At 38.1% G+C, this 24,925-nt stretch overlaps 1 protein-coding gene across 1 annotated transcript in view; it reads left to right on the top strand.

Annotated features, from left to right (window-relative positions):
• Positions 1-1,128: 1,128 nt before the first annotated feature.
• The window catches only part of LOC124975826 (broad substrate specificity ATP-binding cassette transporter ABCG2-like), a gene marked incomplete at its 5' end in the record, with an annotated part of 41,801 nt that continues 18,004 nt past the window's right edge, over positions 1,129-24,925 (top strand). The window contains 8 exons of the mRNA XM_047538339.1: positions 1,129-1,337; positions 7,564-7,623; positions 8,273-8,387; positions 8,932-9,084; positions 18,265-18,401; positions 22,337-22,488; positions 23,907-23,996; positions 24,319-24,566. Coding sequence (XP_047394295.1) covers positions 1,129-1,337; positions 7,564-7,623; positions 8,273-8,387; positions 8,932-9,084; positions 18,265-18,401; positions 22,337-22,488; positions 23,907-23,996; positions 24,319-24,566 — 1,164 coding nt within the window. The remainder of the gene's footprint in view (positions 1,338-7,563; positions 7,624-8,272; positions 8,388-8,931; positions 9,085-18,264; positions 18,402-22,336; positions 22,489-23,906; positions 23,997-24,318; positions 24,567-24,925) is intronic.

Below are 24,925 nucleotides of genomic sequence, written 5' to 3' on the forward strand. Positions count from 1 at the left end.
GCTCAGGCATATTAGGGGCTTCTGGAAGATACCTCTAGCAGCTTCTCCATGCCTGGATCCCAAGTATTGCCCCTTGTGTACAGTTTTCATTTGCAAACACCTGGATAGGAAAAGGCATGGGGTGCTGGGATTGTCCAGCACTGCTCCCTCCTTGCTGGGACTTTGGTTCCTCCAGTCCTTGTGGCTTTGTTCTCTCATCAGAGAACTTTTCAACACTTCTTCTAACGTTCTCTCTGCTCCTATGGTTGTTCTCAGCATAATGATCAGTTTGGAGCAGCTAGTCCACCGTAGGCAGAGAGAAAGTGCTTCATGAATGACTTTGGTGTTTTAAAATGAAAACTAGAATTATTGTCATTAGCATGTCAAACCTATTTAACAAGCTCCATCAGCACACGGTCTTATGCTACATCTTTTTAAGGAGACTTTTGTACCTTCTTTCATAAAATATTTTTAACTTCATTCATCAACTTAATATACAATTTCGCTGTGAAGCCTTGAGCTATGTAACTATTAGTTTGATTTAGTTCATCCCTTTTATGTTTTCCCATGAAGGAAATAGTAATGTCAGTGTGAATCAAAGAATGTTGGAGTTTACTTTCGTAGCTGATTGCAGGTGCACAACAAACAGAGTTGTACACATTGGCACTATAAAGTCAGAGAAATCTCTCCTGCCACAGAACGCTAGGCTAAGTTCCTTTTGATAGTAAAAATGTGATAAACTCCAACATTCAATGAATGCAGGAGATGCATGATGATCACATAGGCTGTCCCTGAACTGAAGTTGTGCCACAATATGTTTTTCAAGCTAGACAAGACTAACCCACAGGTGTCTTTTTCATCCTTCAGAGGTTTTGAATAATTCCCATACTGTTTACTTATTAGAACCCCATAATTGAGAAGTTGACATCTAATTGGAGTGCAGGTATTCTAATTTGTATCTGCCTTCCATTGTAGGTTCTCAGGTTGTTCTTATCACAGGGATGTGGACTGTTCTTTAGAAAGAAGCCTACTCACTGCAACACAGTTTTAAAGAAACTTTGTTTAAATGTGTTCATGTGCTGTTATCTAGTGTTTAAAATCTCATTTGCCTGAACTATGTACTATTTACTATTGCTTTTCCCTCTACAGAAAAACAGAACTCTCCAGAGGTCTTCCAAGGCTGACCTGGCTTTAATCCAGACGTCCCAAAGAAACTCTGATGTCCTCGCTGGGATGACCTCCAGTGACAAGAAAGGGCCTGTGTTAAGTTTTCATAACCTCTGTTATGAAGTAAAAGAGAAGAGAGGTTTTCTATTTGGTCAGAAAACAATCAAGAGAAAGAAACTGTCAAATATCAAGTATGTGCCTGAATTTTCTAAGGGACCACTTTATTGGCCTGTAATGAACTTTCAGGTTTTGGTTATTATGGATATTTGTGTTCAAAACACAAATGTACAGATGTATTTACAAATTCTTTTCATTTCTTTTGGCTAAACTAGAACTGAAATGATTGAATCACTGAAGTGTATGCTTAGCTTTGAAAGAAAGTGAACTGACCAACCATTCCTAAAAGTGATTTTACTATGTGCATCAATGTTTGTTTGAGAGACTGAACAATGAATGTGCCATTTAATTTTTCATGGGTAAACCTTGCATTTTGTTGGAAAGAGGCTTGGTGGTATAGTTTGTTGCCTTTTGATCGTGGGTACATAATTGTAACTCTGATCTTTCCAATCTGTGACATAGAATGTGTTTCTATTTCACTGCTTTAAGCGCTTTCTGAGACAGATGGGTTTTAGGTACTTATGCAACTTTATGTTCTATATATTTTAGAACCAAGCAGGTTGAAATGATAGTATATTGTGAAAGTACTTTTCAAATAGACCAGTTTTAATTGAATGGTCTACTTATAGCAGTTTATGTCTCTAACAATTTACTTATTACTTGCTCTAATAAAGACAAGTAGAACATGTTTAAATATAAGACCATACAAATTCATTGACATTATATAAAGTTTGAAGTAATGATATTTTATGATCTTGAATCAATTGTATATTTAAAGAACCTAGTAATTATTTTTTCATGCAGCAACAAATTCAGAATTCAAAGTGTGATATTGAAGTGGGACCCAGAGTGGAAGATGAGTGTTTCTAGGTAACCTGTCACTACCAGGTACCTCTGTGAATCCACAGATGCTAGCCATTAAGGGTGTCAATGTTTTCTGGTATTTGTGAGCCTCTCAATGCCCTCTATGATATCAGGATGTGAATTTGGATTTGTTCAGATATCATGGCTTGTGAGTTCTGTTTGTGTAATGGGGGAAATAATTTTTCACAGTTAAAGGGAGCACCTTCTCCTGGCTCCTGAAGGCAGGGCAGTGGTTATAAAAGTGTAACTTTAACTCAGTGAGCCTGCACATTTTTAAGGAATTAGATGTTTGTTTGTTTTCTTGATGTTTTTTATGTGACTTGACACTGTTCTGTTAATGTCAGGCAATTCCCTTCAGAGATCAAGGATGCGACAAGATAGCATAGAAAATGTTGCAGGATGGGTGGGAAAGAAATGGTGAGGGTCTGAGGGCTGACAGGGCTGAGACCAGGGCTGCTGTGAGGATTGGAACTCTGTGCATGCAGCAGCACCTGCTGTCTTGCCTACTTATTCTGTCTCTCTTGTGTTGGTTAAGAAATCCAGACTAGGAGAATAAGGACAGGAATGATGGATGCTACATGATTAGACAGACTTGACTAATGAAAAGCTGACAAGGCTTTTGTGAAACACAATAATTGAGCAATGGTTGTCCCTACAGATTTTGTGTTAAAGAGGTTGAAGATACCATGCTTTGAATATGTGCAGATTGAATAGATGTAAAGCACACACTGTGTGAGAATTCACTCACCTCACTTATCCTTTCCTGCATCAGACTAAGGACCTTGTACACAAAGGTGGGAATTCACTTATTCTACAGATTTGGGTACCTAGTTGGTGTCTGGTGTTGTGCAAGATGCTAGTTGTGGGGAGCCATCCATGACTTGCAAAATCAGGCTTGGCTGAACCATGAGACACAGAAATCTCACTTCCAGGAACTGGCAGTCCTGAGAGATGCTTTCATAGCCTGGGTTATGTGACTTCTGTACAGAATGGCTCACCACTGGGAATTTGTAGGTCTTGCTGGGATGACCCACTAGGTAGCAAATGTCTTCCTTAACCCCACTCCTTCCTGTTCCTGACAGAAGCAGCTCCTCCTGGTCCCCCCCTTTACTTGTACAATCATAAATAAAGGAAAGGTGGGCTCCATTTTCATTAGAGCCAGTTTGGTATGGCTCAATCCGTCATGCCCCCCTGCTTCAAAGGATAAATTATCTCCTGTGACTTTTCTATTAAATAAGTTTCTTAGCAATTAATCTACAGCTGACTCATCCATCTGACAGAAACCCTTTCCCTCACCCACCCTGGATGTGTCAGAAACCCGATAGCAAGTGACAGAGATAGGCCCTCTGTTCTTGGAAATCTTGTATTCTGACGTGGGAATTAGTAAACTAGAGCAGTTTCCCTGCATTGTTCTGCTGTAATCAGAGGATATAAAAGCAGAACAGAAGCTCTTTACTCTGAACTGAGGGCCAGGCGAATGGAGTCTGAGAAAGTGAAAGTTCTGGGTTTGTGTGTGTAGGGAAGTTGACCTGCCCCAGGAATGGTTTTGCCTCCTCTGATCATAAGCAAAACAAGACCGAAGGGTGATCCAGTGTCTAGTAAAGGTTGCGGATCTGACAGGATCGTTCAGGTGCCTTTCATGTCATGTACTCAGTTTTCAGGATTCAGTGTGCTGCGTGTTAACAGGGAGAACAGGAGGAAGAAGTGCTTACAGTGAGAAAGTCTTGTTGGCACGTGTTTACAGTATGAGGAAGGCAGACCTCTGTATGCAGAAAATAAGGGGGAAAGGAGTTGAGGGATGAGAGAAGGGTGGAGGTGAAGGTGGTGCGGCCAAGGAACGGTGGACCATAGTGGATGGACCTAACTGTCTTTGCTGCATGAAAGCAGCTCTAGACCCTACTTAAACCACTGAGCATGGCTCTGTCCAACCAGTTTTTGTGAAAATAGAAAATAAGCGATCAGACAGAGGGTGTTCATCTCTGGACTGCAGTGTGAACTCCCATGGGCTAGGAATTGGGTTTCCAGTTGTTTATCCACCAGATTTGTCCTCAGCTCTATCCTATGTGCTAGAAATTTAACTTGTACATACATAGTAGACACTGCATTATTGTTTTTCCTTTCAGCATAAATGTACATTGTAGAAAAATAGCTTCTTCAAAAAATGGTTCTGGAAAACCTGGATATCTATTTCTAATAGAAGGGAATTAAACCCCTATGTCTCACCCTGCACAAAACTCAAGTCTACATGGATCAAAGACCTACATATTAGAGTAGAGACCTTGCATTTATGGAAGATAAAGTAGGCCCAACTACCAACATGTCAGCTTGGGAACTGAATTCCTCAACAATACACTTAAAATGCAAGAAGTAAAATCAAGTATCAATAAATGGGATAACATCAAACTGAAAAGCATCTTCACAGCAAAGGAAACAATCAAGAACATGAACAGAGATCCTAGAGATGGGGATAAAATCTTCACCACTAATACTTCAGATAAGGTATTAATTTCCAGGTTTTACAAAGAACCCAAAAAACTTAACACCAGAAATATAATTAACACAACACAATAAAAATAAATGGACAAAGGACCTAAACAAACACATCATAGAAGAAAAAATGTGAATGGTTCAAAAATCATATGAGGGGCTGGGGTTGTGCCACCAAGATGGAGTTCTTGCCTAGCATGTGTGAAGTATTGGGTTCAATCCTCAGCTACACATAAAAATAATTAAAGAAAAGGTTTAATAGAAAACAAAACAATAGAAAAAGAACATATGAAAAAATGTTGAAAATTTCTAGCAATGAGAGAAATACAAAGTAAAACCACACTGAGATTCCATCTCACTCCACTCGGAATGTCAGTTATAAATAATACAAGTAGCAATAAATGTTGGTAAGGATGTGGAGAGAAAGGTACCCTCATACATTGTTGGTGGGACTTCAAATTGGTGTAACCACTCTGGGAAGCAGTATGGAGATTCCTCAGAAAACTTGGAATGGATCCAACATTTGACCCAGTTTTCCCACTCCTGGGTTTATATGCAAAGGACTTAAACACACCGTACTACAGTGACACAGCCACATCCATGTTTATAGCAGCTCAATTCACAATAGCCAAGCTATGGAAAAAAACCTAGGTGTCTTTCAATGGATGAAGGAATAAAGAAAATGTGGTATACTACTCAGTCATAAAGAAGAATGAAATTATGGCATTTGCTGGTAAATGGATGAAACTGGAAAGTATCATGCTAAAGTGAAATAAGCCAATCCCCCAGAACCAAAGGTTGAATGTTGTCTCTGATTTGCAGATGCTAACCCCAAACAAGAAAGGTTGGGGAGGGGAATGGTAGAAATCTATTGGACTAGACAAAGGGAAATAAAGGAAAGGGAGAGGGCAAGTGAATAGGAAAGACAGTAGAATTAATTGGTCATAACTTTCCCAGCCTTTGTTTGTGTACACAACCAGGGAAACTCCACATCATGTACCACCACAAGAGTGGCAAACTAAATAAAATAAGATATACTTTATGTATGTATATTCTACCAAAATACAGTTTGTCATGTATAACTGAAAATAAAAAAATATAAAAAAAATAATAATTGTGTTGACTGAATGAATGTGGAAATAGCTACCACTCCACAGCATTTGGATTTGTACTCTACTGCTGTTTTCTGTAACACTCGAGTTTAGCGTCAGATGAAACCAAACAGTGGGACCTGTGAAATGTTTTGCCTCAACACATTTGCATGGGGTTTCTGGAAGAATTGTTTAGGATGCCTTCCTCTTTCCTTGAGTATATATCTTAAATCCCCAGAAGTTTTCCAGGCAATGAAGACAGGGAATCACAAGCCTTCTTCTGACCATTTTAGAAGCAGTTTCTAGGTAGATAGTAATAAAAAGATGCATTAAGAATTGTGGTCAAATGCACTTTGATAGTTTACCCAAGCATTTTGAATTTGGGCAGTGCTAATGATTGAACCCAAGACTTCATGAATGCTAACCACCCACTCTAGCACTGACCTACACTCCCAGACATACCCAGTCATTAGTATGTCTTTATCCTGGAGGAAGAAGGTTACCAAAAGGTTCCTGTGTCATAGTTTGTTCCTGGTTTACCGCACTCATAATATTCCAGTGGTTCAGTGAGTTTCCTCTGTTTATGAGCAAAGGGAAAGGTACCTTTCACCTCAGCCCCCAGCAGCGCTAGTTTCATTGTAACAGATCCAATGCCACAGGCCATGAATGCTGAGGTCCTCATGGATTGAGTGCTCTGGGGCAGTGGTGTGGGACATTCATCATCACAAATGACAGCTCTGCGGTCATAGGATCAACCTCCTTGGGAATCATATGTGAAGGCACATAACTGTTGGCTTAGATGTTAAACTTGGAATAGATTCCGATTCCACTGTAGAACTCATCTTGATATACCTAGCAATTCTAATGGGAGACCGACATAGACACCAGAGTTCTGAATTGGTGAGGATAGGCTTCTGTTTCTTCATGCACCTGCAGTGACCCTGTCCTCAGTTCTCCTGGTTTCATTCTTCTTCACAGTTCCTCCTCTTACACTTAGCACAAAATTTAAGCTATTTGATTTCATCTTGGGTCATAGCACAGTCAATACTGCCATAATCAACCCCTTCTTCTCTGAATGTTCACAACTTTCACACATACACTAAATTTGTTGAAGAATACTTGAGTCTTTCTATGCCTGTGCGTCCCCAAAGAGTATCCATGCTACTAATTCTAAAGTATCCATCCTAATTCTAAACTTGCCATTTTCCAGCCAATTTAGCAGAAACTTTAAAAGCAGTAAATCATATGTGTTTTGCTTTTCAAATTGGTAGGATGCTTATGTCCAATGTTAGGAGCAGGTGATGGTTTCTTATTCTCTGGAGTGCTTTATTCTAGTCTTTACTTTCTACTTCAGATGCATTGATTTTTGTTCTGATTAGATTTGAAAAGTGAGGACACTAGTACTGATAGTCTACAAATCACTGGCTCATTAACTACACTTGACTGGGAAGCAGGTGAGATGATTTGAAGAACCTGATCCTCAAACATTTAGAGGCTGTTGTCAGAAGATTAAGGGGAAAAAAGAGGATTAAGAGTAATGTAGATGATTTGTGGGAATTTTCTACTTCTATTGTGGACTGTGAACATGAAATGTGTCATTTTCCATAAGCGATTAGTGGTTTCAAGAATAAATGAAGGAATTTTCATGTATCTGAGACTTTTTACTTATAGGTCCTGATTAGTGATGGATATCCTATGTACAGACTTACATTAACCCATGATTTTTATTTCTATAAGTCTTAGTGCATCTTATCTGTCTGCAATTTCATCAGCATTCAGAGAATATTCAATACAATCTTTATACCTACAGAACTCTTTGAAAACTGAAATAATAAATGAGTACATTTTTTGTTTCCAGTGGGATCATGAAACCTGGCCTTAATGCCATCACAGGACCCACAGATGGAGGCAAATATTTGTGAGTACAAAAGAATAAGTGACCTTTTTTTTTTTTTTTTTTGCCATTTCAGTGTGCTTTTAAAAATCGTATCATTTGCTGTGCATACCCTGTCTGGTCCTAGGTCTTATGGATGACTTGACTTTGGACTAGCTTATGGTTTTATTCTGAGGACCAGGAAATCTTGTTAAATTCAGCTTTACTAACACAGCTTGATATAGTGATTAGCATATAGTAGTTGGCCATGTTACCAACGAATGAGGAAGGAAGAGAAGGGAATAATATTAAAAGAGGTGAGAAGTAGCTGAAGGTCTCTGTAAGGACAGGAATCAGAGAAAAGGAGCCTATTGCCTGAGTTGGGAGCATCAAGTTGAGGGTCATTTGGGAGGTCTCCACTGCATAACCCAGTGTTATCTTGCTTCAATGTTTTGGGCTTTCTTATAGCACATAATGAAAAAGTTGACAAGAATTTGTGTGTGTGTATGTGTGTGTGTGTGTGTGTGTGTGTGTGTATGTGTGTGTGAATGTACATACACACACATATATGGTCAACCACAGAATTTTATGACTAGTTCATTTTCTATTTTGAAAAGAATTTGTATTCACAGTAGGTGAGTGCCGTGGTCTTTGTAGGAAGGAAAAATCTGATACCATATATGTACTTTTATAGGTTGTTAGAAATCCTAGCTGCAAGAAAAGATCTAAGTGGATTATCTGGAAGTGTTTTCATACATGAAGTACCTGAGGATGCTGATTTCCCACATAGTTTAGGATATGTGGTGCACGTGAGTATTAGAGGGTCTGCCGTTTAGGTTCCCCCTGTTTCTGCATGTGCAAACATTGGTTTGTAGGGTTAGCATGCTTCCAATTGAATATGCTCAAGGCAGCAACTTGTTTATATAATCTCCCATAAGACTGAGGGAGGAGTTCAAAGGAGAAACAGAAAGAACCTGGAATATGAACCCATAAGTAGTGGTATCAGTTCTAGCTTTTGTATCATTTCTGAAATGGTCTACTGCTGTTCTTTTTGCCCTTCATTCTCCTCTCTTCTCTTAGAAGATGCTTTTGGCATGTCTCACACAAGCAACCTAAAATGGTCTAGAAGTCATTATAGTCACCTCTGCTCCACCTGGGTATGCAAATGGAGAATGAAAATGATTCCCTTGGGCTCTGAAGCTGTGTGTGGAGTCACTAAAATTTTAGAGTTGGAAGTTCACCATTAGCAGACATTTTCCTTGTGTTTGTTATGCTTGTGCATTAAGTGACATACACTGATGTGATGTCTTAGAAAAGACTCAGTGTTTCACATTGAAATTTAACTTCCTTCAGGATGATGTCGTGATGGACAGCCTGACGGTGAGAGAAAACCTGCAGTTCTCAGCATCTCTTCGGCTTCCATCAACTATGACAAAAGAGGAAAAAAATCAGAGGATTGACGAGGTCATTGAAGAGTTAGGTCTGGTTGAAGTGGCAGATTCCAAGGTAAGGTGAAAAATCCTGACAGAGTCATAGCCAGGAGAGAGGACCTCCCTGTGTGGAGATCCAACGTGACCTTAATCAGCAGTTTCCTAAGGTGTGTGGTCAACAGTGGCTGCTTTCTGTAATGATGAGAATAGTGACTAGATTCCTACTATGAAGAGGGAAATTGAGGGAGAGACCATCTTGCCTGTGGTCTAGTCCTGGGGATGGAGTGTGGTCTGTGTGGAGAGGCCCCTCACAGCCTTTTCCCTGGTCCTCCCACGCTCGTTGTTAAGTCAGGCTCATTTGATGCCTTTGTACTGACTTTCCTTCTTCTTTCTCTCTTCCCTCATTTAGCTGCTCTTCTCCCTCTCTTGCTTGGAGGGACATTGTTGCATTGTTTTTTGAGGGATACCTCTGGATTTGATGAATGACAAGAAACAAGGGATTCCTTTTTTTATTGATTCTTTTTAGTTATACAGAACATTAGGATTCATTTGGACATAATTATAAAAGCATGGAATGTAATATGTTCTAATTCACTACCCAGTGCTTCTACTTCCCCTCACTCTCTCCCTCCCTGCCCCTTTTTCTTCACTCTACTGAAATTTCTACTGTTTTTTTTTTTTTTTTTTTTTTTTTAACCGGTGTCTTGTGTATATACATGATGGTGAGATTCACTGTTGTATAATTGCATATGTGCATTAGAAAGATAGGTCAGATTCATTCCCCTGTTTTTTTGTTATTCCTTCCTTGCTCCCTCCCTTCATTCTCCGTTTTCTACTCCATTGAACTCTCTTCGGTTTATTTTGGGCTTTTGAGGACAAGCCTCTTTCACTTAGCATGATCGTCTTCTTTTCCATTCATTTACTGGCAATTCCATAATGTCATTCTTTATAACTGTGTGATATTCCTTTATGTATATATACCATCTTTTGTTTATCCATTCATTTATTGAAAGATACCTAGGTTTGTTCCACAGTTTGGTTATTGTGAATTGTGCTCCTATAACATTGATGTGGCTGCATCTCTATAGTGTGCTGATTTTACATTTTTTGGATATACACTGAGCAATGGATAGCTGATTTATAAGGTGGTTCCATTCCTTGATTTGTGGGATCTCCATACTGCTTTCCAGAGTGGTTGTACTAATTTGCAGTCCCACCAACCATGTGTGAGTATACTTTTTTCCCACATCCTAACCAACAGTTATGGTTATTTGTTTTTTTGATAATTACCACTGTAAGTAAAGTGAGATGATATCTCAGTGTAGTTTTAATTCGTACTTCCCTAATTGCTAGTGATATTGAACTTTTTTCATGTAATTTTTGACGTATATATATGTATATATATATACATACCCGTGTATATATAGATGCCATCTTCTGAGAAGTGTCTGTTTACTTCCTTTGCCATTGACTGATTGGTTCATTTGTTTACTTGTTGTTAAGCTTCTTGAATTATTTGTACATTCTGGATATTAATGCCCTAGTTGAGGAGTAGGTGTCAAAGACTTTCTCACATTCTATAAGCTGTCTCTGCATACTCTTAATTCCTTCCTTTGATGTGTACAAACTTTTTACATTGGTGAGATCTATTTGTTGATTTTTAAAATCTGTTTGTTATGCTTTAGAATGCTTATTTAAAAAGTTGGTTCCTGTGCTTCATGTTGGTGTGTTGGGCCAACTTTCTTCTGGCAGGTGCAGGGTTTCTGGTCTAATTACTAGGTTTTCAATTAAATTCAAGTTGACATTTAGTTAGGGTAAGAGGTAGGAGTTAAATTTCATTCTCTCTCATATTGATTTCCAACTGTCCCAGGAACAATGGTTAAGAGGTTACTTTACTCCAGTGTGTTTTTGGCACCTTTGTCTCATATAAAGTAACTGTGTCTATGTGACTTTGTTCCTGTGTCTTCTATTCTATTCCATTGGCTCCTTACCTGTTTTGGGGCCAGTACCATGCTGTTTTTGTTACTATACCTCTGTACTATACGTTGAGGTCTGGTATTGTGATGCCTCCTACTTTGCTTTTGTGGCTGAGGATTCGTTTGACTACTTTGGCTCTCTTATTTTTCCACATGAATTTTGAAACTAATTTACTAGTTATGTGAAGAATATCATTGGAATTTTGATGGGAACTGCATCGAATCTGTGTAGCACTTTGGTACTGTGGCTGTTTTAGCAATATTAATTCTGCCTATCCAAGAACATGGGAGGTTTTTCCATCTTCCAAGGACTTCCTCAATTTTTGATAAGTGGTTTTTTTTTTTCATTGTACAGATACTTCCCCTCTGTAGTAGATTCCCAAGTGTCTTTTTTTTTTTTTTAGGTTATTATTATTAACAGGATAATCTTCCTAATTGCTTTTTCAGATTCATCATTGCAGTAGAGGAATGGGATTAATTTATGGATGTTCATCTTGTATCCTTCTGTTTTGCTGAATTCACTTATGGGCTCTCAAAGGCTTTTGCTGGAGTTGTTTGAATCTTCTAATATAGGTCCATGTCATCAGCAGACAGAGATGATTTGAGCTCTTCTTGTCAAATGTTTTGAATTCCCTACTCTTGCCAGATATTCTGGCTAGTTTCAAGGACTGTGTTGTCTAGGAATGATGAAAGTGGGCATCCTTGTCTTGTTCCTGCTTTTAGGTTAAATGCTTTCAGTTTCTCTCCATTCATTAGCATTTTGGCCTTGGTTTTGTCACATGTAGCTCTTACAATGTGCGGTAAATTCCTTCTATCTGAAGTTTTAATAGGGTTTTAGACATGAATGTTTGCTGTACTTTGTCAAATATTTTTTCTGCATCTTTTGAGATAATCATGTGGATTCTTATTCTTAAATCTACTTATGTGGTGAATTACATTTATTGCTTTCTGTATGTTGGACCAACCTAGCATCCCTGGGATGAAACCTACCTGATCTTGGTGCACTACCTTTTCAATGTGTTCTTGTGTGTGGTCTGCCGATATTTTATTAAGAATTATTGCATCTGTGTCCGTCAAGGAAATTGGTATGAAGTATTCTTTTGTTAGTGTGTCTTTGTCTGGTTTTGTTATCCAGGTGATGCTGGCTCAGAGGGTGAGTTTGACAGTATTCCCTCCTTTACTATTTTATGGTATAGTTTGAGGAGAATTGGTATTGGTTCTTCTTCAAGGGTGACATAGAACTCGGCTGAGAATTCATCTTGTCTGTGTCTTTTCTTTGTTGGAAGTCTTCTATGGCTGCTGTAATTTCATTTCTTGATATTAATCTGTTTAAGTTTGCTAATCTTCCTGGTTTAATTTGGGTAGTTCATAGGCCTCCAGGTATTTGTTAATATCTTCAAAATTTACTAGGTTTTTGGAGTACAAATATTGAAAATAATTTCTGAGGATTTTCTGGATTTTAGTAGTATCTGTGACCATAACTTCTTCTTAATCTTAAATTGTGTTGTTTTGTGTTTTTTTTCCTCTCTCTTCTGGTTAGTTTGTCTAAGGGTTTATCAATTTGTTTATTCTTTCATTAAACCAACTCTTTGTCTTGTTGATCTTTTGAATAGTTTTTGATTCTCAATTCATTGGTTGTATTAATATTGGATATAATTCTATGATTTTATTAATATGCTATCTTCTACTGATTTTGGTGTTGATTTGTTGTTGTTTTTCTAGTACCCTGAGATGTAATGTTAGATTTTTCATTTTTTACCTTTCCATTTATTGAATGTATGAGCTCAATGCTAGAAACTTTCCTTTTAGGAATGTCTGTACTTTCCCAGAGATTTTGATATGTCGTGTCATTATTCTCACTTATTTCTTGATTATTTTTATTTCTCCATTAATTTCCTCTGCTATGTATTCATCAGTCAAATGTATATTATTCAATCTGCTGGTGTTAGTATAGTTTCTGTTTTTTCCTATCAGTGCTTCCAATTTAATTCCTTTACAATCTGATAGAATGCAAGGCATTATCTCTACTTTTTTTATATTTGGAGACATTAGCTTTTTGCTCTAAAATGCTGTCCCTTTTAGGAAATGTTCTATGTGTTGTTTAGGAGAAATGAAGTGAGTCATTGAAGAATGAAGCATTCTATAGATGAATGTTAGTTCCACTTATTGATTGTATTTCATAGTTCTGTAAAATATTTAATTTTATGTTTGGATGATCTATCCAGTGGTGAAAGAACCATGTTAAAGTCACCCAGTATTATTGTATCGTGGTCTATTTGATTCTTAATATTGAGCAGGGTTTATCTGATATATGTAGATGTTCTGTTGTTTGGGGCATTATCTTGTTGATATATGAATCCCTTAAGCAACATGAACGACCATTTTTGGCTCTTCTGATTAAATTTGGATGGAAGTCTACTTTATCTGATCTGAGAATAGCTAGTCGTGATTGTTCATGAGTACCATTTGAATGGTAAGTCTTTTCCCATCCTTTCACCGTCAGTCTGTGGATGTGTTTGCCTGTGAGCTGAGTCTCTCCTGAAGAGAACACATTGTTGGGTCTTGTTTGTTAAAGCAACCCAAATCAGCCAACCTGTGTTTTTCAATTAAGGATTTTAGACCATTTACATTCAATGTTATTATTGAGAGATGATTTTTATTTCCTGACATGTTGATTTATTTGTGATGTTTAAATCAGATTTGATTCTCCTATAATTGACTATCCTTCTAGTACTCTTCATTCCTATGCTGTTTTTCATTTTTATTTTTCATTTCTTCCTTATGAAATATTTCATCAGGCATGTCTAGCAGTGCAGGCTTATAGTTATGAATTCTTTTAGCTTCTGTTTATCATGGAAAGATTTTATTTCATCTTCAATTCTGAAGCTTAATTTTGCTAGGTATAGAGTTCTTGCTTGGCATCCATCCTCTTTCAGAACTTTGCATTCATTATTCCAAGTCCTCCTTGCTTTTAGGGTTTGGGTTGAGAAATCAGTTGAAATCAAGTTTGGTTTACCTGTGAATGTGATCAACCATTTTTCACTGGCTCCTTTTTACAAATCTAACCTTATTTTGTATGTAAGGCATTTTCATTATAATGTTTCTTGGACTGAATCCATTGTGATTTTTTCTCGCTGGAGTCCTCGGGTGCCTCCTTCATTTGAATGTCTGTCTCATTCTTAAGGTTTGGATAATTTTCTGATATTATTTCATTGAAAGATCGTGCATCCTTTAACTTGAATTAATGAACCTTCATATATCCCAATGAATTTTAAATTTGGTGTTTTAATGTTCTTCCATATTTCTTCAATATTCTTTTGATGGGCTTTTAACATCTTTTCTCTATGGTTAACTTTTTTCAAGTTTATATGCTTTATTTTCAAGGCCTGAAAAATCTGTGTTCAAAGTGGTCTAATCTATATTTGATGATCTCTATTGAGTTTTTAATTTGGTTTCTTGAGACTTTCATTTCTAATATATCCATTTGGTTCCTTTTCAGAATTTCTTCATCACTATTGAAACGATCTTTCATTTTCTCTACAATTTCACTTCTTCCCCATCTTCCTTTAGATAATAGAACGTTTTAGCTACGAACTTTCTAAATTCTTTCTCTGAGATTTCTTCCACTGTGGTGCCAATGGAATCAGTTGTTAAAGCATCGTGAGCTCTTTAGGATGATCCATTCTTTTTTCTTTCATACTGTTTATATGTCTGTCCATTGGTATAGTTCTCACTTCTTCATTTAAGTGAGAGACTTCTTTGTGAGTTTCTCTTAAGACACTTGGGTTGGTCAAATATCCAGATACTGACTTTTCAGTCCACATTTCACCTCTTCTGATCCCAATATCAGCACCACTTTCAGATACGCCACTGAAACCTATTTACTTCAATCACTTCAAAACCAAGCCTCATACTGTCCAACCTTTTGACAAATAAAAACTTGTTGCTGTTGTTCTTCATGGTTCCTCAGATTCTGATGAAACTTGTAATAAAGTTCTGGAATAGGAAAAAAAAAATGACTTACTAAATTTAGTAAAGCTACTACAGTCTTACATGAGTGCTAAACTGTGGGGGGAGAAAGGTGTTGCAAAAAGGAGAAGGAAAAGGGACAGAAAGTTAGAAAGAGAGAAAAAATATAAAAGAATGATTCACACAAAGGTACTAAGGCAAACTAGATGGATGGTGAGTATTTGAAGTAATAGTAGGTAATGCAAGAGGATGGACTGGGTATAAGAGGAGCATTTAACAACTAGAGCTAGGGAAATCAAGATAGGAGGACTGATTCCATTTAATTCTTTAAATTATGAGATGAAATTTATTCAAATTGTGTGAAGGCATGTTATTGGGGTAACAATTTTCATTCGAGTTAAAGAGTTATACATATGATCAAAGTTAATGTTAATGTTAATTTATAGTATACCAAGCCAAAGTGAAAGAAACATCTTGTTGAATCTTGGCTTGGATTTTAGTGGGGTTTGGACATTTAGCAGATTACTGTCATTCTTTAGCTGTGGATCTCTCCTGACTTACAGAGGAGTCAATTTCCGAGCTGCTGTGACCCTCCACCAGCTTGTTCTGGTTTTTCGACTCAGGAACCTGCAGCTGACTGCTTGGAGGGTGCAGTATTGTGTCTTGGTTGTTTTTATGCTATGCAGGAGTTTGGATGTCATTTCTGGAATGTCCCTGTGACTGCTGTGGGTCACTAAGTACCTGTTCCTCTCTATAAGATCATTTTAGTGGTGGTGGAGATCTTGGTGTGTGGCTGTGTGTTCAGGAACTCTATGAGCACAGAACTCTGTGTTCTGTGGTGCAGTTCTCTCAACATGGAAAGTGACCTGTTGATTTGAGTGTGACTGGCCAGCTAAAGCCTCCATGATATTTCCATTTAGGCCCTCGGTTCAGTATTTTTTGTTTTGTTTGTTTTTCACGATTTGGTTTTAAGCCATTTCCTCTGTTTTAAGGACACTTCTGTTCTATTGTCACACATTAAAATTTTTCTGATGTTCTATATGTTTTTATGTGAGTGAGCTTAAGAGTTTCTCTGTTCCCACCTTTGCTGTCTGTAGCTTCTCCCCACCTCACCTACATGGTTCCAGGTCAGGGTTAGGGGACTCTGTGTTTATTTTCTTCTGTGGTATCCTATGTCTCTCCAGGCCTCATACTCAGTAATATTGCATCTTAAAGCATTTATTTTGTCATGAGAATCTCAATTCTGCTTTTCCTTTGCTGCATCCTCTTTCCATTGTGAGGTGATTGAGACCTGCTGCCTAGTTCCCTTCTGCCATCTTCACCAGTCTCATCCAAGGATTCTTGCTCTGTGTTTCCCTTTGTTATAACTTGGCTTCCAAATACTTGTTCACATCAGTAGTTACTTCTACTTTGGGTATTGATAAAGTTACTTTTCAAGAGCCTTTTTCTGGCATTTATCTTCCCTCATTCCCTCCCTCAATCTCTCCATTTTTTTTTTTTAAATCAGTATATATTTTGAGACTCTTACCTGCCAAGATCTTTGAGGTTCTAGAGATATAGTTGTGTGCAAGATTAACATAATGGAAAAGGTAACTGCTTCTTTTCTGGGTTGTGCAGGATCAGGAGGATAAAGGAAGACAAAGGAGTGAACGTTCCAGTTAAGTAATAGGTGTAGAGGGTTTGGAGCTTAGTGAAAAAATAAGGTATTTAGATTGTATTGGCTGTGGGGCTGGTGATGAGTCTCTGTGGGAGAAGACTTGCTAGTATGCATGAGGACCTGTGTTCAGTTCCCAGCACCACAAAACAAACCCACAAACAAAGGCTGTAAATGCTATGGGGCATCCCCCTGTAATCTCCTCCTTATAAAGGCAATGAAGATAGGGATTCTACTGGCTGCTGCTTCTCATGGTCTTTGCTGATACTCTTTCATGCTAACTGTATTTAGAAAAATAACCCTGTGATGCCACCTTCCACCACTTTTTTTTTTTTGCTTGCTGAGTGATTCAGTTTGTGTTTACTTTTACTCTGCTTATTTATCTGATTTCATCTTTCAAGGAAGATACTTTCTTTACTCTCTTATTTAACTCCAAGTAGGCACTTCCCTGAGTCCCTTGCTTGTATTTCCGTGGACAACTACAAAGGCAGTTGTTGGATTCTTAGAGTTGTATAATATAATTGATTCAAATAATTTTTATATCTCTTTATGTTATTTATATATGACATAAATGCAAAAATATTATGTTTATATGATTGCTCAAATGATATGATTGATTGTCTAGTAATTAATGTCACTCTGTAAATAATAATATCATTCCATTCAGTTTTTCATATGTTTACTTCTTCACCCATAACTACATAAATAAATAAGCACAGTTTGTTTACTTATCAGTACCATTATCAATGAACAAATTGAATGATATCTCTGAATCATCAGCTGCTTCAAATCCATATTTGTATTCGTCTTTTTTATGAGTTTAAAATAATTATACAGAATAATAGACTTCATTGAGGCTTACATGTACATGTGTAGAACCTTTGATCAAAAGACTGAAATGTCTTTTATCACTCATTTGTCATTACCCAATCAAGAGTCATGAGTAGCATTTTATGATGATCTGCTTGGAGACAAAATTCCATACATGTTTCCTACTTCTTGCCTTCCCAGAACCTTTTTCTTCCCTCCCCACACATTTATTTGTTGCATAGATCAGGCCAATTTCCCTGTGGAATATCCCCTTTTCTAGATGTTTTTGAAAAGATGAATCAGGAATTCCATACTAAGTTAAGGTGTAGAAAACATCATTTTGGGGAAAAAGAAGTATGAAATTGAGAAGATGCTAAAAATGTATGGTAGAAAGTGTCCAATTATGGCACCATGTTGACTCTCTTCTTTTCAATCCACTGGGGATCCCTTTGAGGAGGCAGTGGGTTTGGGGGAGATGTTTTGAATACAATAAAAGATGACCATTGGTAGTTTCATTGTGTATTAGTAGTGATTTCACTATGTCAGTCATATTTTTTAGTGTTCTACTTTATTATTTTAAAGCTGAATATTTGACTTGTAGAGGAATATACAGGACTATTAAAAGCCTGAGCTTCATATTCAGCACAGTCACTTGACAATTCTGCACTGGGGCCCAGCTTATGCATTGGTAAAGGAGAAACTTTGTCCCAGGTGTCATTCACTTGCGGTACAGAATAATCAGCATAATGACATAACATGTCTCAATTGGGATTCGTACAGGTTAATTCACCAAATGACAGTGACTATGGTCATTCATGTGGATGACAATAATGATTTGTTTTTTTAGGTAAGATCTGAAGGATTAAGAAAAAAGATGAGTATAGGAATGGAGCTGATCCTTTATCCTTCCATCTTGTTCCTGGATGAGCCCACAACTGGGTTAGACTGGAGTACAGCAAATGATTTCATTAGATTCCTGAAAAGGTAAAAGCTGTGACAACATTGCTTTTTCATTCATTTACTGTCCGATCACTTCTATGCACCAGATGTTCTTGGTACAGGGAATTCAGAAACTAAAAATAATGTTCCTTCTTTGTTAGTGGGTTACAGTCAATAAACAAGAAATGGCTCAGAAACAGGAAACAAGAGCATAGGGAAAGAAGATCATGTTGAGGGTGGGAAGCTTTTTAAAAGAGTAGGAGAATCAGTGAAGACCACAAGCATGTGACACATGAGCTGAGAGTAAGTAAGTGAAATCTGCTATAATTCAGGAGAGATTTCAGATTGGAAGACACAGCCAGGGGCCCTGAGGCAGAGCATGCCTGATGTGTGTGGAACATCAGAGAGGCCAGAGGGTCAGACCCATGGATTAAGGAAAATGGACGTTTCTAGGTTAACTGTGAAAATAATACCTCAGTTTTAGGCCTTAACACCTGAAAACTAATTTTCTCATAACTCTGGAGGCAGAAAGTTGAAACCAATGTGTCCTCAGGGTTATTTTTTTCTTGTCCTCACTCACTGGCTTGAAGATAACATTTTCTCCCTTGCATTTCTGTGCCCTAATCTACTAATTGAACAGTCAGATGAGGACCCTCAATGACCTCATGACCTCTTTGAAACCTCTGTCTCCAATGAGGCCACATCCTGAGGCACTGGGTGAAAGGACTTGAGCATCTGAGTTAAGGGAGAACCCAGTTCAGCCCATCACAGATGGATTAGACACGAGGTGGTATTCACCTGGTGGCAGATTGCATAGACCTCATAGGTCATGTAAGAAGTATGGCTTTTCGTGTCATTAGGGGACATGGGGATGTTCTGAGAGTTTCACAGCAGTGCAATGGCTGTGGTGGAGCCTGTGCAGTTGTGCAAGGTGAGGGAAGACCCCATGGAGGAGCTGCTGAAGGATGATGGAGCTCTGACCCAGGTGATCATGGCAAGCAGTGAGCGGTTTCTGGTCTGTTTCTAGGGAACCAGTGTGATCAGCTCAGGATTTGCACCTGGCATGGAAGGATTGAAAGAATGACTGATGAGACTGGGGACTGAAGTACAAAACTAAAGAAATGGCATTACCTTATCAAGAAGAAAAATATGAAGGAATGTTCACAGGAAACATTTCAATAGTTGAGCTTTAGATGTCATTTTAAAAATAAACATATTTCAAACTGACAGAAAGGATCCAAGAACAATGCAGATGAAATCCTACTCTTCTCACCTGGATTCCCCTCTGTTCCGTTTCACTGCATCTGCAGCCCCTCTTTCCCCCTCTGCTGCTCCCCACATAGTTTTTTCTGCCATGATGCCCTTTCACCCAAATACTTCCTCCCTCAAACTCCAATCAGGGAGGACTCACCATCATCTGCACTCCCCAGTCAATGAGCATGGCTTTGCCAATATCCAATCAGAACTACTCAAATTTCCCCAGTTCTCCCTACTGTCTCTGTTTCCTGTCTGCTCAGGATCCTCTCCAGAAACACACTGTTCCTGTCTTCTTTCAGTGTGGAGCAGTACATGGTGTGACCCTCTGCTGGGTCCATCCCAGTGAGTGTTGCATGAGCTGACTCAGACATGAAAGGATGCTGAGTTCTCAGTGCAACAGACCTGGGAATGCGAGCTCCACAGGTGCTGTCAGCCTTTATCTGATTGTGTTGCACATATATGGATACATATATATTTCCTCTACAATTTCATGCATGAACATAGATCTAGAACTGTTGCTGTTTCTGATATTGTGTACACATTGAAAAGCATATGAATTCAAAAAAATATTTCTGACTCCACTCTAACAATTCCTTTTGCTTTTTTTTTTTTTTTTTTTTCGTGGTGTTGGGGATTGAACCAAGGAGCACTCGACCACTGAGCCATGTCCCCAGGCCTATTTTGTTTTAATTTAGACATAGGGTCTCACTGAGTTGCTTAGTGCCTTGCTTTTGCTGAGGCTGGTTTTGAATTCATGATCCTCTTGCCTCTCAGCCTTGTGAGCTGCTGGAATTACAGATGTGCAGCACCATGCTTGACCTGTCTTATTTTATTCTTTGCCATTTTCATGTTTGTAAGTGAATTCAGACAGGGAGAGTTTTGATTCCCATTATCTCAAAATATCTACTTACCAGCTCTGTGATTTGATATAATTTTTGAAGGGAACCATTCTCCTAGTTGCTCTGCTCTCTCCATTTTAGAAATTCCTCTGCCCGTTGTTTTAAGCCACCAGCCATACTTCATGTCTTCCTTTCTCTATCACAACCTAGCTTCCTCTGACACCCATGACCCTATGAGCAAATCTCTATTCTAGAAGAGAAGAAACAGCAAGAAGGGAAGATATTTGTGGGTTTATACATGTTCACTTAAAAATGTCATTTTACATATAAGGGAAGATGACAAGTTATGGGTCTGGAGCTCATGCCCCATTACATAACATATGTATGATATTGTTATTCACAGACATTTTATTTGTGGTTTGCTCTGCTTAGCTAAACACAGGCATACTTCCTTGTGCAAAGAGCTATGATCAGTACTTCCTAAGCACTGCTGTGCATGCTCATCACCTGGGGTACTGCTGAAATGCAGGTTCTGTCTGTAGGTCTCAGAAAGGGTTCAAAATTCTGCACAGATTTGAAGAAGAATTGCTGGTCTGATGTTGTCAGTCCTCAGAGTACATATTGAATGTTAGAACTCTCAGGAATACGACATCCATCTTCCAGTACTTTCTGAGCCATCTATTTTCTATTGGCTTAATTTCTAGGTTCGTGGTGAAGGGTTCTCTATGGGCCTGTCTTGCTCTCCTTCTTAGTTATCTTCTTCTCCAAAAAGAACACCAACCCCAACATAAGTGCACACATAAACCCCGCTGCTTGTGTTACATGGAACTGCTTCTTAGAGTTATGAGATTAGACCTACTTGCTTCACACTCCATTCATTCACTCTGAGTATCTCTTTCCTTAGCTCACTGTCACTGGGAATTTTGATATTCTACTTATATTACATTCAGATTGGGTTATCATTCTCCTTTTGTTTATAAGGAGCCATGGGTTACTTCTAATCCACAGTATATTGAAATTATAGATCTTATCTTCTGTTTCTCTTAATGTAGAACACCCTTGGATACACTACATATCCCAGCTACTATTCAAATTCTTCAAAATGATTCTTCCCATAATATATCTTTAAAAATATTTTTGGATAGTGATTTTGGCCTTAGTTTCTTCTACCCATAAGTAATAATTTCTATTAAATATTGTTTACAACTGTTTCTACCATAAAATCAGACCAGAGCTCAGATCCCAACTTTGCCTCTTAGTAACTGTAAGCCCTTAGTCAGTTACACAGCCTTTAAGCCTTACCTGTAAAAAGAAGGAAATATTAATGTCAAAACAGCCTTATCACAACTTTGTGAAAACTGAATTTATCTCCAAAATATTTAGCTAAGTGATAAATGATATTCTAAGTGCTCAGTAATATTAATGTATTATTAAGGTAAGATGAAACCCATTACTAAAGACCCAGAATACTTAAATGATCAATGAAAAATGGTTATATGATTATTCTTTTGGCACTTAGTCAACAACTAATTCTCGAAAGTGGTTGTATTCAGAGATTATCTGATAAACTTATTAATATATGAACTGTCTACACCAGCCCCTGATGTTTGTATGCCAACTTCCCTGCAATCTGCATTTTCAGTCAAATTCTAGTCAATTCTAGACTGCTGATGCACCAAACTTTAAGAATATTTACTCTTGTAATAATAGCATCAAATTTACGTTTCCTCAACTACCAAGTATGTAAAGAGTTGAGATGAGAAGTTTGTCACAGAAAATCAAGTTGAACTGTGAGAAAAAGCTCTCCGGGCATGAATGAGTATTCTACCAAGAATTGTAAGGTTCCAATATTTAAAGATTCATTATTTTCCTCCTTTCACTTAGGATTTCTGAGCAGAGACGAACGATCATCTTCTCCATCCATCAGCCTCGCTATTCCACCTTCCAGCTGTTTGACAGCCTTACCATATTGGCCTCAGGAGAACTAATGTACCATGGTCCTGCCCAGAAGGCTTTGGGGTACTTTGAATCAGCAGGTGTGGTTAAACTTTTCATGCACTAGATCCTTCATTCATAGACTCCTTCAGGAGCACAGGGGTCGACAGGACATACACTTAACTAGAGTGCCTCCTTCTAAAACATCGTTGATCAGTTTGGTGCCAGAATTTGTCTTCATTTTGCAGCACTTGCTTGTTGTTAAGGTCTTTTCCCTTCTCCTTTCCTATTGAGTATACATGGTGTGTGTGTGTTTGTGTATGTGTGTGTGTGTGTGTGTGTGTGTGTGTGTGTGTCTCATGTTTGTGTGTTTCTCATGGGCCTTTGTCTGTTCTTCCCAGATGTGGTGAGCTTTCTCTGAATATTCAGTAATTAACATGTTGGACTCACACCTAGGATTCTGTCAGTTGAACCTTTTTGAAAAGTCCCAAATCACTCCCTTCTTGATCACGTAACATATTGTGGTTTTCTATTATTTTCCCTGACTCGTGATCTTGCTCTGCTTTCCTGAGGGTTCATTGAGATGCTGCTGCCTTTTCTAGTAACATTAGATTGAAGATTTAGGTCTTGAATGTTGTGAGTGACTATTACTACTATTACTCGATATAACCACTGTCCCTGAATCTGATTTAATACACCAAAATTTCTGGGCTGTGTGATTCTTTCTAATTTCAGATTAAATATTGCTTCATTTTAGAGGTTTTTGGTTTGATTATGGATATTATGTATAACACCAAATAAAGTTGTGAATAATCACTATTTCTTAATTTTTTTAAATTAAATCTGTCACTTAAAAAAGCAACAAACACACGTAAGTTGGGGAGTCTAGGGAACATGAACTAAAGTATCAGAGCTCAGGCCAAGTTTAAATGATTGTGCCACAGGAAGTTGAGGCTAGAACTCAGGTGTACTGTGGTGGAATGTTCTCTAGATAATGCTGCTCTGGGAATTTGTTGTCTATTTGGAATTATGACAGCTTGAAAGAGGATAATTGGGATCTCTGAATTTAGTAGGTTGCAAAGCAATCTCTGGTGACATGGCTACTGCTGTTCCAGCATTCTCTAGATGAACTCAGAGAGCACAGTGCCCCCAGAAACTTAATACCTTTTCTTGAACCTACAGTTAGATTTTTGAAGAGGTATTGATAAGCATGTGAACATCTTGATAGCTGTTTGGGGTTTGAAGATCCATGAGAGGTAAGGACTAGTGTAAGATGGTCTGGACAGTCCAAGAATGGTCTGCAATTTGTTGTTGTTTTGACTGGGAGACAGATAGTTGTTGAAAATGTTGTGGTTGAATAAATAAGGAAAGGATAATCAGTGAGAGGACAAGAGAGCCAGAAGATGAGGAAAAAGTTGTTGAGTCTGTCTTCCATAGCCTCACCTCCAGCATCCTCTGCAAGTGAGTCTTTATTTTCCAAGACTATCTGTTTGATTTCTTGGGATGTCTAATTTTGTAGGTTTTCCTTGTGAATTCTACAGTAATCCTGCAGAATTGTTCCTGGATTTCTTTCATGGTGTAATAAAGAGAGAGTCAGAATACCATGAAGGTATGTGAACCTTTCACATTTACATATTTTGGACCAATTAATTTAGCTGAGGTTTAGCAATGTGGTGTCTCATTAAACATGACTTTGGGAATTTACATGTTAATGTGATGAACAAGTAGATATTGCTGTTATTGAATGCTGTGGCTATCTTTATTAATTTATGAATGAGCATGCTAATTATTTTTTGTACTCAAGGTTTGAATGTAGGAGTCATACAAATAAGAGATCACAAAAAACCTTGTGAAATCTATAGTAATCTGTTAATAGTGACTTAGTATTCTATGTAGTAATCTGTGGCCTGTTACCTACTTTCATTCCAAAGGTAGCAAAAATGAAATGTCTTCAAGGACAGATGATTCAGAGATAAAAGCATTAGCTGATAATTTTGCCAAGTCCACTTTCTACAATGACACAAAAACTGAACTGGATGAACGCTCAAGGGATGAGAATAAGAGGCGCTTAGAGAGGAAGGAGATTCCCTGTGTCATCTCCTGCTATCATCAGCTCTTTAGCCTCACCTGGCGTTCAATCCAGAACTTTGTGGGTAATTACGAGGAATGGACAAATGAGGTAAGTGACAGATTTTTTCAATCATGCTGTGAAACACCCATGTGGGAGCAATTTGTTTCTACTATGGAGTTATTCAGGAACATTTTCTCTTCTACCCATCGTTCCATTTGTCATTCCCACTCTATTTGGCATTTAGAAAGAGCCCATCAATCTAGTGTATTGGATTGGATATGAATAGTCCCCTAAAGACTCATGGTTGAAGGCTGGTCTCCAAAGGAGAAATGTTCAGAGGTGGGGCTCTTGGAAGTGGCTGTATCATTTGACAACATGAAAGGATTGATCCATTGGTGGATTCATAATTTGATGACTTTCTTGGGCAGTAATGTCAACTGTACCAGTCAGGGCCTAGTGGGAGGAAG

The sequence above is a fragment of the Sciurus carolinensis genome, unplaced genomic scaffold (genome assembly GCF_902686445.1).
Source record: "Sciurus carolinensis unplaced genomic scaffold, mSciCar1.2, whole genome shotgun sequence".
Classification (NCBI taxonomy): Eukaryota; Metazoa; Chordata; class Mammalia; order Rodentia; family Sciuridae; genus Sciurus; species Sciurus carolinensis.